Source organism: Papilio xuthus, unplaced genomic scaffold, assembly GCF_000836235.2.
Source record: "Papilio xuthus unplaced genomic scaffold, Pxut_1.1 DF826949.1, whole genome shotgun sequence".
In the NCBI taxonomy this organism is placed as follows: Eukaryota; Metazoa; Arthropoda; class Insecta; order Lepidoptera; family Papilionidae; genus Papilio; species Papilio xuthus.
Window position 1 is genome coordinate 5,822,910 of NW_013531700.1, and position 15,156 is coordinate 5,838,065.

At 36.7% G+C, this 15,156-nt stretch overlaps 1 protein-coding gene across 1 annotated transcript; it reads left to right on the top strand.

Moving 5' to 3' along the window:
* Window positions 1–13,083: 13,083 nt before the first annotated feature.
* Window positions 13,084–14,629, top strand: mab-21 (nucleotidyltransferase mab-21). Its single transcript, XM_013316072.1, has one exon. The coding sequence runs from the start codon at window positions 13,138–13,140 to the stop codon at window positions 14,233–14,235; it is 1,098 nt and encodes a 365-aa protein (XP_013171526.1). The 5' UTR covers window positions 13,084–13,137; the 3' UTR covers window positions 14,236–14,629.
* The last annotated feature ends 527 nt before the right edge of the window (window positions 14,630–15,156 follow it).

Consider the following 15,156-nt stretch of genomic DNA (forward strand, 5'->3'; position numbering starts at 1 on the left):
TAAATTGTATTGTTTTTTTACTTTTAACGATGTTTTGTTTCTTGATTTAATCATCGGATGGTATCGGTAGCATGTAATTCCTAAGATATTTTCAATAATTAAATTGTTTTCATTTAAAAATGGTTATTAGGAATTGCATAATAGTAAGTATAAGAAACATTGTATGTGAGAATAACTGTCGCACGCGACTTCACCCGCGCGGTATAACAAAAACTTAACTAGTAGTCTATGTGTTCGTCCAGATTATATCTATATCTATGCCACATTTCAGGGAGATAAATGCTGTTGTTCTGGAGATACCTTCTAAGAAACTTCCATCCGTCCATTTGCGTTTATAATATTAGTAAGATATTATACTTATGTAAGTGTGTATTCTTTTTCAAGTAGCATTAAAACTCTAGAGTACCATTGTGTTTGTATGCCAGTGAATAATAGCGGAATAATGTAACCAGACTGATGGTTGTAAGAGGGTTGACTCGCTGGAATACAGGGTACTATAACAAGCGTGACGAAATGACACTCTACTGTTTTTATGTAAATGAACAGCTTGAAAATGTTTATTTTTTATTGAATTAATGAAACATGACGCTTCTTTCAATCAATTATTTATTGAAAAAGTAGTTTGTTATACTAAACTTATAACAAACTAATAAACGCCGTTCAAAAGGTGTTGATTTTTTCTCTACAGTAGATAGAAACTTTAAGCATTTTCAAGTAGAAAAATACAGCCATTTTTAGGGTTCCGTACCTCACAGGATCACTTTGTTATTCTAGAACGTTAACCCTATAGTATAGAAATATGTCTGAAGTGTTGTAGAAATCATATAAAGAATATTTAAGCCTGTTGTATTAGTGTTGATAATAAAATAATCATTCGATTAAACACAAATGCGAGATGAGAGAAGTGGGGTAGTATCAACCCCTCATACTAGTGGGTTCGTTGACAAATTGCTATACAATTGAAGGAGACAAGCCCCACGGCCATTGAGGGGTTGCGTTCTATACATTATTGTGTTATACTATGATTTTCATTTGTTGTTGCTTGGTCTTTTTATATGAGGAAAATAATTGTTTATAGTTTTTGTTTACGTATTGAAATTTAAAAGAGAATAAAATAATGATTTTTTTTACTTTAAATTAAGTTAGTTCTTATAATATAAATGCGAATGTCTAGATAGATGTATGTTTGTTAGAAGGTATCTCTAGAAAAGCTCAACAGATTTCGATGAAATTTGTAATGCACATAGAACATACTCTGCAAGAAAACATAGGCTATTAATTCAGTTAACAGTGGTAGAGCCCGCTTTAACATCTTCGCACGAATTGGCCTGGTTCGCCCGGTGAAATACCACGACCACACAGAAGACAGGCGTGAAGTGGAAGCAATTCCGCGTTTCGTCTGATGAGTGTGCGTCCCGGAGGCCTAATATAGTCTCTTTCACTTCCTTTGCCACCTCTCACCACAAAAAAAAGTTTTTCATTAATTCGACGTGGACCAAGTCAGGGGCAACAGCTAGTAATTTAATAAATCCATTTGCTATCAGACTGGTAACTATAATAGGTCATTAACAAAATCCAAACGATAAACAAATGAGTAACGCGTTCTTCTAAATCTCTTAGCATGTTATGAGGCGATAATATTAAATAATCTGTGAGAATGATGTGCACACACACAGCCACCGAATTTTCCCAGCATCCGTAGATTTGTGAGATAAAGCACGCATTAGAACCGATCCACACTAATGGGCCGCGGTCACGACACCGCTTGCGTGAACAGGCCACGTGTGCGTATTATATTGTTCAGATCATTCCGGTGATTTATTGCATCTGTAAAGAGATTGAGTGCAGTGAGTTGATAGGAGAGAGGTCTTCTAGTTTTAAGTAAAGGTGAAATTTATGAGAAGTTTTTCTGAATTAATAATCAATTTTAACACACAGAAGCAGTTTCCATGTTTATCGTGCTACCATAATAAAACTATTTATATTTTGTTAAATTCTTAGAACGTTCAGTGGTTTAGTTAATTAAAAATATCCAATAGTCTACCACTATCTCAGTGACATTGTGTCAAATGTAAGCATACGATAAGCAGGTGATAGTGAAGTCGGCTCGCGATGTCTATCGGAACCGTAAATAACATAAGACAAGTGCGCCCATTAGATGCGGACACGACCCGCAGAAAAAACACAACCCTCAACCCACCGACAGCACAAACAGACAAAACAACAAAGTAACGTATATCATTTTAATGAATTTTTGATTGCCAGATTACTTTACAGTTTGTTTAGCAAAATTAATTAAAACAATACGTAAATATGTAGCAAAAAATCGAGATAAGTGTACCAGGACTGCAGTAGTCGTAACTACTAAATAAGATACCGAATTTTTTCAAATCTTACTAATATTAAAAATCCGAATGTTTAGATGGATGGATGTTTGTCTAAAGGTATCTCCAGAACGGCTGAAAGAATCTTAATGTATTTTGGCATACATATAGAACGTAGTCTGGAAGAACACATAGGCTACTAATGATGTTTTTTTTTAATACCGCTCGAACGGAGTCGCGGACAATCAATAGTTTCTTTTTATTTAAGTGCTAATATTTCTGCAGACTGTACGCAAGGTGGTCGTCGCGGTGATAGCGTGGAGAAGTGTCTCCAAGGGTATGAGTTCTCTAATATACATACGGAAACATACGGAGCCAACGTACTCGCCCGTCACAATAATTGATTAGGGCCGGCCCTAAAGGTGTCGAATTCATTATAGTCAATTAAGCAAGTGTTCTGTTTTATAGTTCCTTTATATAGGGTGTTCTAACGTTTTCGGAGTCACCTCGCGCGTCACCTCTTGTATAATGTCGACCTATTTTAATGTTACTTGACTTTGTTTTTGTTCAACTAATTAAATACGGAAATGATTGTAATCTATACAAGGAATTATTTAAAGGAATGTTTTATTTATATTTGTGTATGAGCAGTAAATTAGCGTTACTATAACTTGAAAATATAAATGTGAAGTGTTTTTAAGTTAAAAACAAAAAAAAAGTTGTAAAACAATACAGGATGAGACGTAAATCCGTTATTTGACAGTATCCAGGGATGTTATTCTGAATAAAATAAGAGTAAATAGATATTGCTGAAATCTTCTATATATAAAAGAAAGTCGTGTTAGTTACACTATTTATAACTCAAGCACGGCTTTACCGATATGGCTAAAATTGTTGAGGAGGTAGCTTAGAGCCAGGAGACGGACATAAGATACTTTTTATTCATTTTTTTTGAATTTATGCCTTGAAGAGTTGCTTTTTATTTAAATTACTAATATCATATTATAAATGCGAATTTAGATGTAGTTTAGATGGATGGATGGGTGGGCTACACTAATTAAGTTTTTTTTATATATCCACACGGACGGAGTCGCGGGCGACACCTAGTTTAGTATATATGTAGCACATAGTCTGGAAGAACTTGTAACCTAGCTGACAAATTAAGTTTATTTTTAATTCCGCGCGGATGTTGTCGCGGGCGATAGCTAGTGAACTATATACATAAGTGATTTTTTTTACGGAAACTTCTAGCAATTTCATCAAATTGAAATTTATTTTAAAAATTCCAAAAATGTAAGTTTATTTATAGTCCTGTTTTTTGTAGTACTTTTTATAAATACATTTTATAAAAGGGCCATAAATAATCACTTAGTGAAACAAAAAGTATTCATGTGTTTGTTTCCGCGTGTGGGTGGGTTGTGTTGACATCAGTGCTTGTGGTGGGTGGCATGACCACATCTTACCTTAAATGACACTCAAATATCAATGTTTATGGTCATTATTGCTTAAAAATACAAGTATGTTATTATTTCCTGTAATCCTTAAGAATTTAGGAAGCTATTTATACTTTTATAAAAATAGTTTTCAGGATGTAATTATATTCGTCCTACCTGTCGCTCGTGACTCCGTCCACGCCGAATTAAAAATAAAATACTAGCCTATTTATCTTCCAGACAATGTTCTACATCTATACCAATTTTCAGCGAGATATGCAGCCGTTCTGTAGATACATTCGCATTTATAATATTAGTTAAAAAACTATTTCATAGTTCAAATGACAGACGGTCGGCGTTAACAATTTTGCGGTGACAGATGTCAAAAGATAGTTGTCTTGCGTTTGCAAGTTTTGATAGACAACTATTATATAAACGAAATATAAATCAGTTTGTAACCACAGTATTTCATGTCTCATTTCAAGCATGTTAGTTAACTCGGGATGTATTTATGTGGGATCAATGTCGCGGCTTCGATTCCACGAAGTCTCGAGGGACTCCTATTCTCCTTGCTCGCGTCCTGTCGCTGACTGCTCGATGCTTCATTTGAATAACATATATAAATTAGACTCAATCCCTTAGGAGATCGTATTGTTTCAAAATATCCATCTAAAGATGCATAGTCTTGGATTTGTTGTCGATGCGTTTAGAAATAATTAAAGGAAAAAATATAGAAATCATATTTTCCTTAAAAATTGATATTTTCTTAATAGTAAAAAATATAACTGATGCATAGCTAACAACGTAGTAAGTAGTAAATGTCTGGCTGAATAAAAAAATCGTAATTTATGACATGTTTAATTTGAATAAAGGAATATTAGTAATTCGATTATTCTTGTACATTTTGTGTTGGTGAATTACCGTTCAAATGCAAAGACTATAATGAAAATCTCAGCGAAGCGCACAAAAGCAAACAAACAATTAATGCGTGCGCTTAAACTAATTCCAGTAAACTGTGCGCCGGAGGGAAGTCCTAATTAAAACGCCATACATCACGCGCGCTCGGGGATACAGCCCGCTACCTCTATTACAGGAGAACATTACTACGGTAACTCGATTCAAAGTCACTTCGCAACCAAAACTGACGAGATGTTTTTTTAACAATTGTATTGATACATACTGTTAATTATGAAGTATGCTGTAACATATGAAAAACAAGTTACATAAATTAAAAAAAAAACTGTAATTTAATTTTTCATCAACTTCTTTTAGCAATGTAATAAGTAACTCAAAAAGATAATTCTATACAAATAATCGAAGATGAGTTAGTCAATAAAGTTTATTTAAATAGCCTTAATCAATTTATTTATCAAAAACTAATTGGAATACAAAATGAATCTCACAACTTTATCACCTCGAATGAATATTAGATTCGAGTGAGAACAAATGGTAGTGTCATTGAGTTCCCTATTTCGCAGTTTGTCATCCCGAATGGTTAATAAATTCCCTGTCATCGCGTCTCCTCTTCTCGCCGACTATTTCTGTAGTTCCCCTGCTCTTTTTACCGGCGCTCGGCTCGCGGTGTGTGAGTCCTTTTTTCTATAAAAGTCCCCGAATAAATCTCTGTCTTTAAAGGTGGATGGCGAAGAAATTAAATAATATATGGTTAAGGAATGTTGTTTCGTTTAAGATAGTTTTATGTATAAATTTAGATAAGAATATGAGATTCAGTTGGAAAAAATAAAACATTATCGGATGTTGAGTTAAAACCACATTAAACGAGGGACAAAAAAATGTGTGAGAGTTTGATACTTTATCTTGCGTTTAGTAATTTTAGTAGAGTCTGGAATATTTTTAGAGAAAAAACTGCGATAGATAGAGGCTAGTCTCTATTTAAGTTTTTAGTCAGTATTTTTAATATGTATGTAAAACTTAATAACTACGACATATATGCGAAGATATGGCATCTATCAGAATATTTAAAAAAATATATTGAATATTCAAAATAACTTTTAACAAGGATGGTTAATATTTTTTTTTGTCAAATATTAGCAGATTTTTATAAATTTACTAATATTTCCTGTACTAGTCCAACTAAGCTCTATGCTTATGCTAGGATATGGTTTACGACAATAGTCGAATGGCGGGATTCGAACTCCCGACCTCGTGATCGGATATCCGTACCCTTAACCATTAGGCTATTGACGCTTCAAATTATGCTTCTTATTCTTGAATATTGCGGAATAAATGTCAAAACTCTAAACGTTAATATATGAATATGAAAATCTATAAAGGTAACTGCAAATATTTTACGACAACGTATAAAGTGCTAACAGGATGTGTAAAACATAGTAATAAACAATGCGACATATTCGTCGCGTGATTTATGCGACTTGTCGTGCGACATACGAGCCCTGTCGCACGGGATTACGGAGATTATACTTAATGAATGTCAACTAAATCCGCTAATGACACGGATCTATCGGTTCATCATTTAACTAATGGCGGAAAAGTTAAACATCTGGTCATTAAACTATGCTTTGGGTTTAATCTATAGATTTAAAGTTGACATTTTAGTTTTTATTTCGATTGCAAGTATTTAATATTTTAGTTTTCATTTTTTTTCTAATTAATGTTAAATTGAATATTAAAAAGGTTTTAGGATATCGTTACCTGTTAACACACGTAGAAATTAGAAAGGTTTCCGATTTGTTAATATTTTTTTTCTTTTATGAAAAAAGGTAGACACGACTTTAACTATATGGGATCGTTAGTAGTACCTACTTTATTTAAATCTATTAATGCCTAACGTCCTTTTGTTTCAACTACCAGATTATTCTTAAGATTTTGTTGCAGTTTGAGTGATATTTTTATCTGCGAGAAAGGGCGAGAGTGGCGCCGCCTGGCGACGCATCTGCACCCAATTACACGGTCGCTTGGCACCGGTAATCGATGCCGACCGCTGCTGGGAATTAAGACTAAAGCAGCGACTTATATTCGTCCCACTGATGGCTATAGTCTGTACAAGTAAAGATTCTTTCATTCATGTCTACAACGCATCTATTAAACTTTTTTGTTACTCTAATTGTAGAGTTTTAAATTTGGAAGTAATGTAGCTAACCTTTTGATACCTTAATGTAGGAGATATTTCTTTTATTAAAGCTATTAAAAACTTCCACTTTTTGCATCAACAAAGGATTTAGTAAAATAAATTAAAAAACGCTATCACATTTTATGATATAATATAACCGTGCGACAGATGATCAAAGTATCATTAATTGATTATAAATAAAACAAAAGACTGCAACAAAAAACAAAACAATAGTTACCACGAACCAGTATATAAATTAACTCAACCATCCTCAGTTAAGCGAACAAGCAGTTAGAGATAAGAGTGCGATTAACTTTAACGTCCGCCCTTGGGTTAACGTCGGTTTACGACGGTGTGCGCAGGCTCCGCTCTTAACCGACGATTTAGATCCGCTGTTAACTGATAACGTTTGACTACCGGACGATACATCGATGCTTAAATATTATCACAGTTACGGTTTACATTTTATATGTGATAACGCAATGGTTTAGTTAAAATAAGACTTGTCTTTGATATATATACCGAAGCATACTGAAAAGTGCATATAAAAAATTTGTTGTCAAATACTGCTGCGGCGTTAGATAAAGTGTATTCGCTCCGTATTGAGTCCATCGCTTCAAAAATGTATAGAACTGACAATAACATTCGGTAAGTCACGTGATTGTCACGTTAGTTCTATATGTTTTTGAAGCTATGGAGTCGCATCTGAACGACTGTACATCTAGCCCTGCTGTTTATGCTCTTCAACGATAATTGGAATGGAGTGCTATGTACTTAAATAAGATGTAGAAGAAAGGTAGAGGTGTGTCAGGAGTTTTGTGGTCTCTGCATACCCCTCTAGGTTTCGGACGTCACGAGTTATGATGTTGTATTCAAATGTTAAAATAATTTATAAATTATTCCCAAGTAAAATTGGATTTTGTATATTAAGAGCGTGGAAGGCCAGTCTTTTGGTAAAAATTGCAATGCACCCGTCGACATTTAAATAATACCAAACGTAACAAACTATAAAAGCGCAACAAACAAAGAGGTCCGTATCGCTTATCTGAGATCTGAGTAATAATTAAGATCCCCGACGTCTCAATCCCGGCTCCCAATTACTGGCAGAATGAACGAAAATAATTATTATAAAGAAAAACTCGATTGTTACAACCCTATTGCAAATATTAACTTATTACAAGACATACAAAATTCAACTCTATATAAAAGGAATAGGTTACAAATTTGATTGTTGCTTGGAAGTCTAATGGCGTTTAGTTACTGAAGGGTTTTTAATGGGCGGAGCGTCACCCCTACCACGTTTGGATGCAGAAGGTGGGGCGTTTGTCATTTGTAAATCAGCAGTGGGGGATGACGGATGTATATTCAGTGTGCGTTCGTGATCTTAGCGAATACCAACTCAAATAGACTAGTCTGTGTGGTCGCAGACTTTGTTTACATTCGTGTCTCGATGTTAATTATGTTAACCAGTTAAATCGTTAGTTCCGTTTGTAATTGCCAGCGCTCGGTAGACATTTGTATGATCAATGTGTCGCTTTGATTTATGTGGAACGTCTGTTTACTGTCGATTAGTGTTAGCACAGATATCTTGTAAATAAATGTTGCTTCATTATGTTATATCAAATCTAAATATAAAATTGTGTCTCTTCATTCTTCTATTTCTTTGCAAAATGTATAGTGAAGTCTAACATTTTGTTTTACGTTCAAATATGTTCATAAATATTTTTCTTTGTATTGCATATTTAGGTACGAATTTCTAAATAAAAACTTGAAAAGCGAGTGCGAGGAGAGAAAGAGACTTCGTAGGTATTATTCACATCAAGTGTCATCTAAGAAAGAAAATAATTATGCTCCTTATTTTTGGTCTGTCTGTGTGTCTGTATATCTGTCCGCAAGGCTGCGCATGTACAGAGTAATCTTAGGAACAGCTGGAATAATTTTGCCGGGACTTTGGCTGCTTTTCTTCTGCACTGACGAAGTCGCGAGCGACTGGTATAACATTAATTAATACATCAGCCGAAATAGAATTTCCGATCTGAAAACTCAATGTTTAATCAAAAAACTTTTGTGTGAAATCAAGTCTTTAACATTTTAAGATCCCACGCAATCAAATAGCTAAATCTAATTAGAATCCCAAATCGATACTAACAAATAGGTAATGAAAAAGGGGATTTATCACAACATGAGTAGATATTCGACAGGCGTGGTCTGTGAATACAAGACTGACAGACTGAGATGTTACGACTCGTACGTGACAGGCTGAGAGTGGTTGAATTCACTAATAAAGTTTACATCGATGAGCTTCGAATACAAGATTCAATTACTGCTTTACAACTCTTATCCATTACGTGATTTGCTTGCATTTGGTATGTTTAATTGTTTTTTAGTATTAAACGAAAACTTATATTAGGAGACAGTCTTGCATAGACCTGTAAAACATAACGACCTTAAAATAAAAATTATAAGTTGTAATAAAAATACAAGATGTAATAGGCGGTCTCTATAAACACGAATAATATTTGAGTTAATTTATTTATTTTTAACCGACTCCAAAAAGGTGGTTCTCAATTTGTCTGTATGTTTTTTTTAGGTCAATAAAGTATTTAAAAATAATATATCTAGTGTTGGGAAGAAAATCCGAAAATGTGGCAGTGTATTAACCCAACACTAGCCTTACTGAAATATCGACGTTTGTGTCCCCTCACTATTCATTCTGACACAGGACTTTGTAACGTAAGCACGTCATTCGCCAAATGATTCTAACGAATAATGTTTAAAAGTAGGTATATAAATAATATGAAAATATTGAACTGCTATGTCGACACATTATGTAAAACTGTAGAAATTCTAACAATTATAATAATTTTACATAAAGATCTTTGTAAAAGATATCGCTAGAACGACTCATATCATTCGCTACAATCATTAAAGCTTGCGCATTATAAATTGTTACACAAAGCTGGTGACATTTCCATGTAAATAATTGATTTTAAAATAATATTAATTGGTCATTTTATTTGTTAAACATAGTTCTTAGTATGATAACAAGATATTAAGATTGTCATAACATAGATGAACGTACAAAGTTACGAACAAAATTTCCTATAAATTGTTTTGAAATTTTGTGTTATATTACATTTAAGTATTTATGCCATACTAGCTGTCGCTCGCGACTCCGTCCGCGCGGAATTATAACAAAACTTATTTAGTAGCCTATGTGTTCTTCAATGCTATTTCCTACATCGATGCCAAATTTTATCGAGATCCGTTCAACAGTTCTTGAGAGCCGAGAGCGCGACAATCACGTGACCTATCGAAAGTTATTATCAGTTCTATGCATTATGGAATCGCTTCGTAGCGAATGCATTTTGTTTAACCCCACAAAACTATTAACTCTTCTCTGACTAAATGTCGAACACAGAAATAAAACAAAGGATTTGTCAATCATCATTGAAGCAGTGAGACAAACAGACAAGACGAGTGTTGCATACTTCTGTACTCATCATGAATGCAACATCAATGGACGTGGCATGCTTAATGGTATAGATGGAATCGTATCAAAGAAATATCGAATGAGTTAAGTATATAAATATATCTAAAAGTTAAGATTTTAGATTTTACCCGTGGATTACAAAAAAGTATAATATTATTTATAAGTCTTCGGAAATAACTAAATATTTTTTTTAAATACTATACAAATCTTATTAAATGAAAAGAATCGTGCTTTAGCCTTAAGTATTAACTTCGTGTTTCGGCCGTTAACTTGGAGGATCGTCGGTACAGTGAAAATTTAAACGAATAACAAAACTTAATGAGACGAGACTTTGTTTCTTTTAGGGCGCTGTTAAATACTCATACGAATTACATTTTGATTAACATTTTCGTTACGTTATATAATATGTAAGTCTAGCATTTTCCGATAACATGTTTTTTACTATTCCCTAAATTTGTATTCAAATTATGCTACATCGAAGCGCTGTTAAATATTTTATAGAACTATGCGCAAGGGGTAGGTAGTGGGAGAGGCTAGCGCGGACGTCCGGCGGAAGTAGGCGGGGCGTAACGCCGCCATTTTGCGCGCGTCGCGCCTGCGCGGTCATATCAAAGGGATGGGGTAAAAACGTGGGAGAGAGCTTTTCGTTATAAAAAACGAGAATGTATTCGTGCGCTGCTCGAATTACTTCGTATCTCTCGGGATTCGGGAATAAGAATTTATTATCAGGAATGAGGGGATAGTAAACTTTCATCTAAGGTAACGTAAACGAATATTTCAGTTTTTTCAATCTTTTAAACTTTTAAAAATATAAAAGCTATTTAACCTTTTTACGTTAAATCATATTTGTATGGAACAAAGTGAACTTTTCAAAATAATTTTTTAACAGAGAACATTATGGAATATCCCATAAATAGAACAAAAAACAAAAATATTAACTTCAAAATACTTATAAGGACATAAAAGTTCTGTTTACGAACGCACTATTCCAAAAACATCGTTATTAACAACATTAATAGGTAGGTATTTCATTTCTTAATTAACCGAATGTTAATCGCACGATGTCTCCCCGTGTACCAGGCGAGCATGGCAGTGCGACAGGCGCGCATAAATCACGTCGCTCCGACCCATCCATCACGCGCCTGCCGACTATCAATCGAATGAACCGAAATAGTATCTACGTGGTTATGTCTCCCTAGTGATGTGTGTTTGATCGCACATATCTTACAGAATATCTTCCGTTTCGGTACAACAAGAAACTAAATATGATTAAAGAAAATCTTAGAATCTGTGAATCATTTACCGTTGGTTTCTGACACTAAAATTCTAATTATAAAAATATCGTCATCCCTGTCATTATCTTTGAAAAAACAGAGATAACAATATATTTGAAGCGGGGATTTAGGTTTCAGAAAATCACGGTTATGTTACTAATATTATAAATGCGAATATTTGGATGGATGTTTGTTAGAATCTATCTGCAGAACTGCGTTATGGATCTACATAAAATTTGACATAGACGTAGAACGTAATCTGGAAGAACACTTAACTTATCTACTAATTATTTTAGTTAATTTTAGGCGCAGAAGAAGTCGCGGGCGACAGCTAGTATCGCTATAAAGTTAACTGGTTATCTTTTTCATACAAGCGATCAGCGATTCACAAATGTGTTTATTAGAGTCGAAACATTCCGTTCTAAATGTGGAACCATGATGAAAATATAACATCTTGATGCCTTTGATCTCACCGGTGAATGGAGATTTGATTCATAGCGGACAATAGCTTTATATTTAAATAGTTTTTTTACAATGAAGAAACTAGCGCTTTTAAATTTCTGTAAATTTTTGAAGTTATTATATTTAGGTGTAACAAAATTGATGGGAGTGGAATTTCTAGCGCAATAAAATGTCGCATGTGGTGATACAGGATGAATTATAAACTTGTAAGATATACATAGGTACTATTATTTTCTGATTACTGTTCATACAACAGAAATAAAAGTCTTGTAATATGATAACTGCCTAGAAGATTTCAATAATGTAGCAATTTTATTTGAAACAAGAGATACTTCTTAGAAGGGCAATAAATATAATGTTCTGTTACATTGTTGCTGGCTGTATACAAACTATAAAAAGTCAATTGGTCATATAGTTTGTAATTTGATTGGTCAATAAGACGATATCGTCGAGCTTCTCATATTAAATCGACGTAAGAGAACAACATAAACATACATATTGCTGTAAACTGCAAACGTTTCAATCTGTCTGAGTTTTATGAACATCTCAGCGATAAAACACAGCGATCACGATAAAAAGCGTACGCGGAAGGCGATTTAAAATGTAAAGTCGATGTGAACAGCCGCGAGGCAAAGCGAGACATGGGACCGTACGACAAGTTATGACGAGCCGTGAACTGTGATTGAATTAGTCAACGCGATTAATGACCGCGTACCGTCGGACAAAAAAATGTCGTCGTTAACAGAGCCGGGCTTGTTAACGCTACCGAATTAACAACGGCCGCTATCGCCCGCTTGCAACACCTCCGATATACCTACCTCCGCGGGGCGGGGCGGCCGCGATCGATATCAAGCGGCCGACCGCAGGCGTCTCGCTCCCGCAGCGGGCCAGCGCCACGACCGATAGGGAGGAGGCACGCCTCTCGCGGCTAGGGCCCGGACCCCGGCGACGCCCCCGGCCGCTCGGCCGCCCGGCGCGCCGCGCTCCGCGGGCAGTGTGTCGCGCGCGTGCGTCCCGAGAGCGCGCCGTGCCATGTGCCGCCCGTAGCTTCACCGCCACCATGCTCGTACCCCCCGAGATGATGGCGGCTCAGTCCAAGCTCGTCTACCAGATGAATAAATACTACAATGAACGGGTCGCCAACCGTAAGGCGCAGATCGCCAAGACGATCCACGAGGTTTGCCGCATAGTGCAAGACGTGCTTAAGGAGGTGGAGCTGCAGGAGCCACGCTTCATCTCCTCCCTTACCGACTACAACGGTCGCTTCGATGGCCTTGAGGTTGTCTCGCCGCACGAGTTCGAGATCGTCATTTATCTCAACCAGATGGGCGTTCTCAACTTCGTGGACGATGGCTCGCTGCCGGGCTGCGCAGTGCTTAAGCTGAGCGACGGCCGCAAGCGCTCCATGTCGCTCTGGGTGGAGTTCATCACCGCCTCGGGATACTTGTCTGCGCGCAAGATCCGCTCGCGCTTCCAGACGCTGGTGGCACAGGCGTGCGACAAGTGCTCATACCGAGACTGCGTTAAGATGATCGCCGAGACTACCGAGGTGAAGCTGCGCATCCGCGAGAGATACATTGTGCAGATAACACCTGCCTTCAAATGCGCTGGGCTGTGGCCGCGCTCGGCGGCGCACTGGCCACTGCCTGCCATCCCCTGGCCGCACCCCAACATCGTGGCCGAGGTCAAGACGGAGGGCTTCGATCTTTTGTCCAAGGAGTGCCTCGCACTTCAGGGCAAAAATTCCGCCATGGAGGGAGACGCGTGGGTGCTAAGCTTCTTCGAGGCCGAGAACCGTCTGCTGCAGGGCGGCTGCCGGCGCAAGTGTCTCAGCGTACTTAAGACGATCCGCGACCGGCACCTCGACCTGCCCGGCAACCCGGTCACCTGCTACCACATGAAGACGCTGCTGCTATACGAGTGCGAGAAGCATCCGCGCGAGCACGAATGGGACGAGGGCGCGCTGGGCGACCGCATCAACGGCATCTTCCTACAGCTGATATCGTCGTTGCAGTGTCGCCGCTGCCCGCACTACTTCCTGCCGCACGTCGACCTCTTCAAGGGCAAGTCGCCGACGGCGCTCGAGAACGCCGCCAAGCAGGTGTGGCGGCTCACACGTGAGATGCTCACCAACTCCAGGGCGTTTGAGAAGCTGTGAGCTAGCACGCTCTATTCCTACATTTAGTCCTAAGTGGAGTGAGTGAACTAGTGATTACCGAGTATGTAATTCGCTCTCGAGTCATTTATTTAGTATTTGCGCGGTGCGGTAGTGCGGTAGTGCGGTTGTGCGGTCGTGCGGTTGTGAGGCCGTGCGGTGCGGCGACCGCCGGCGAGTGCGGTTGCCCCGGACAGACTGTAAGTACAGATGTTACTACCCGACTAGTACTTACATGTTGAATATGATTTGTGATATAATGTAAATAATTTACTTGTACAATTTTAGTGATATTTAATTATTTGAAAATATTAAAAAAAGTATCGTGTATTTATTTGACTGAGACATTTTAAAGTAGGCTTACGTATTGATATTACAATAAACAGATTTAAAATTATTTACATCTTTGATTTATGAAAACAATTTATCCCGAACAAAGGAGTTCAACGACCAACACGACAGCTGTAGCCAACAAGAATCCGTCACACAGATATACCAACACAAACATTAATTCTATTATAATTAATTATTTGTCTACGGAACTTATAAATAATTATAAACATGCATTACTCATGTCTTTATCAATGTTTAAAAACTGAGGTAACACTTTCTAAAAAGTTATATGTTTATTTAATTATTGAAAAATGTATTAAGTATGCCTGTTGGAAATCGACAAATAAATTAAGATTTTATTCTTAATTAACATCACTGCTTCAAAAAATAAACAAGAGAAAACTAGTTTATAAGTAGTCTAAAATAAGTATGTACTTCGTAAACAAAACTTAGGCCAAAATTCATTTGCGATAATAGATTACTCAACGCTTCATATCAATTGGGCAAAATATTTTCTCGAGGCCGTAAAAATAAATATCAGTTTTTCTAAACTTTTGTGTATAAAACATGTCCAATACATAACACAAAAAT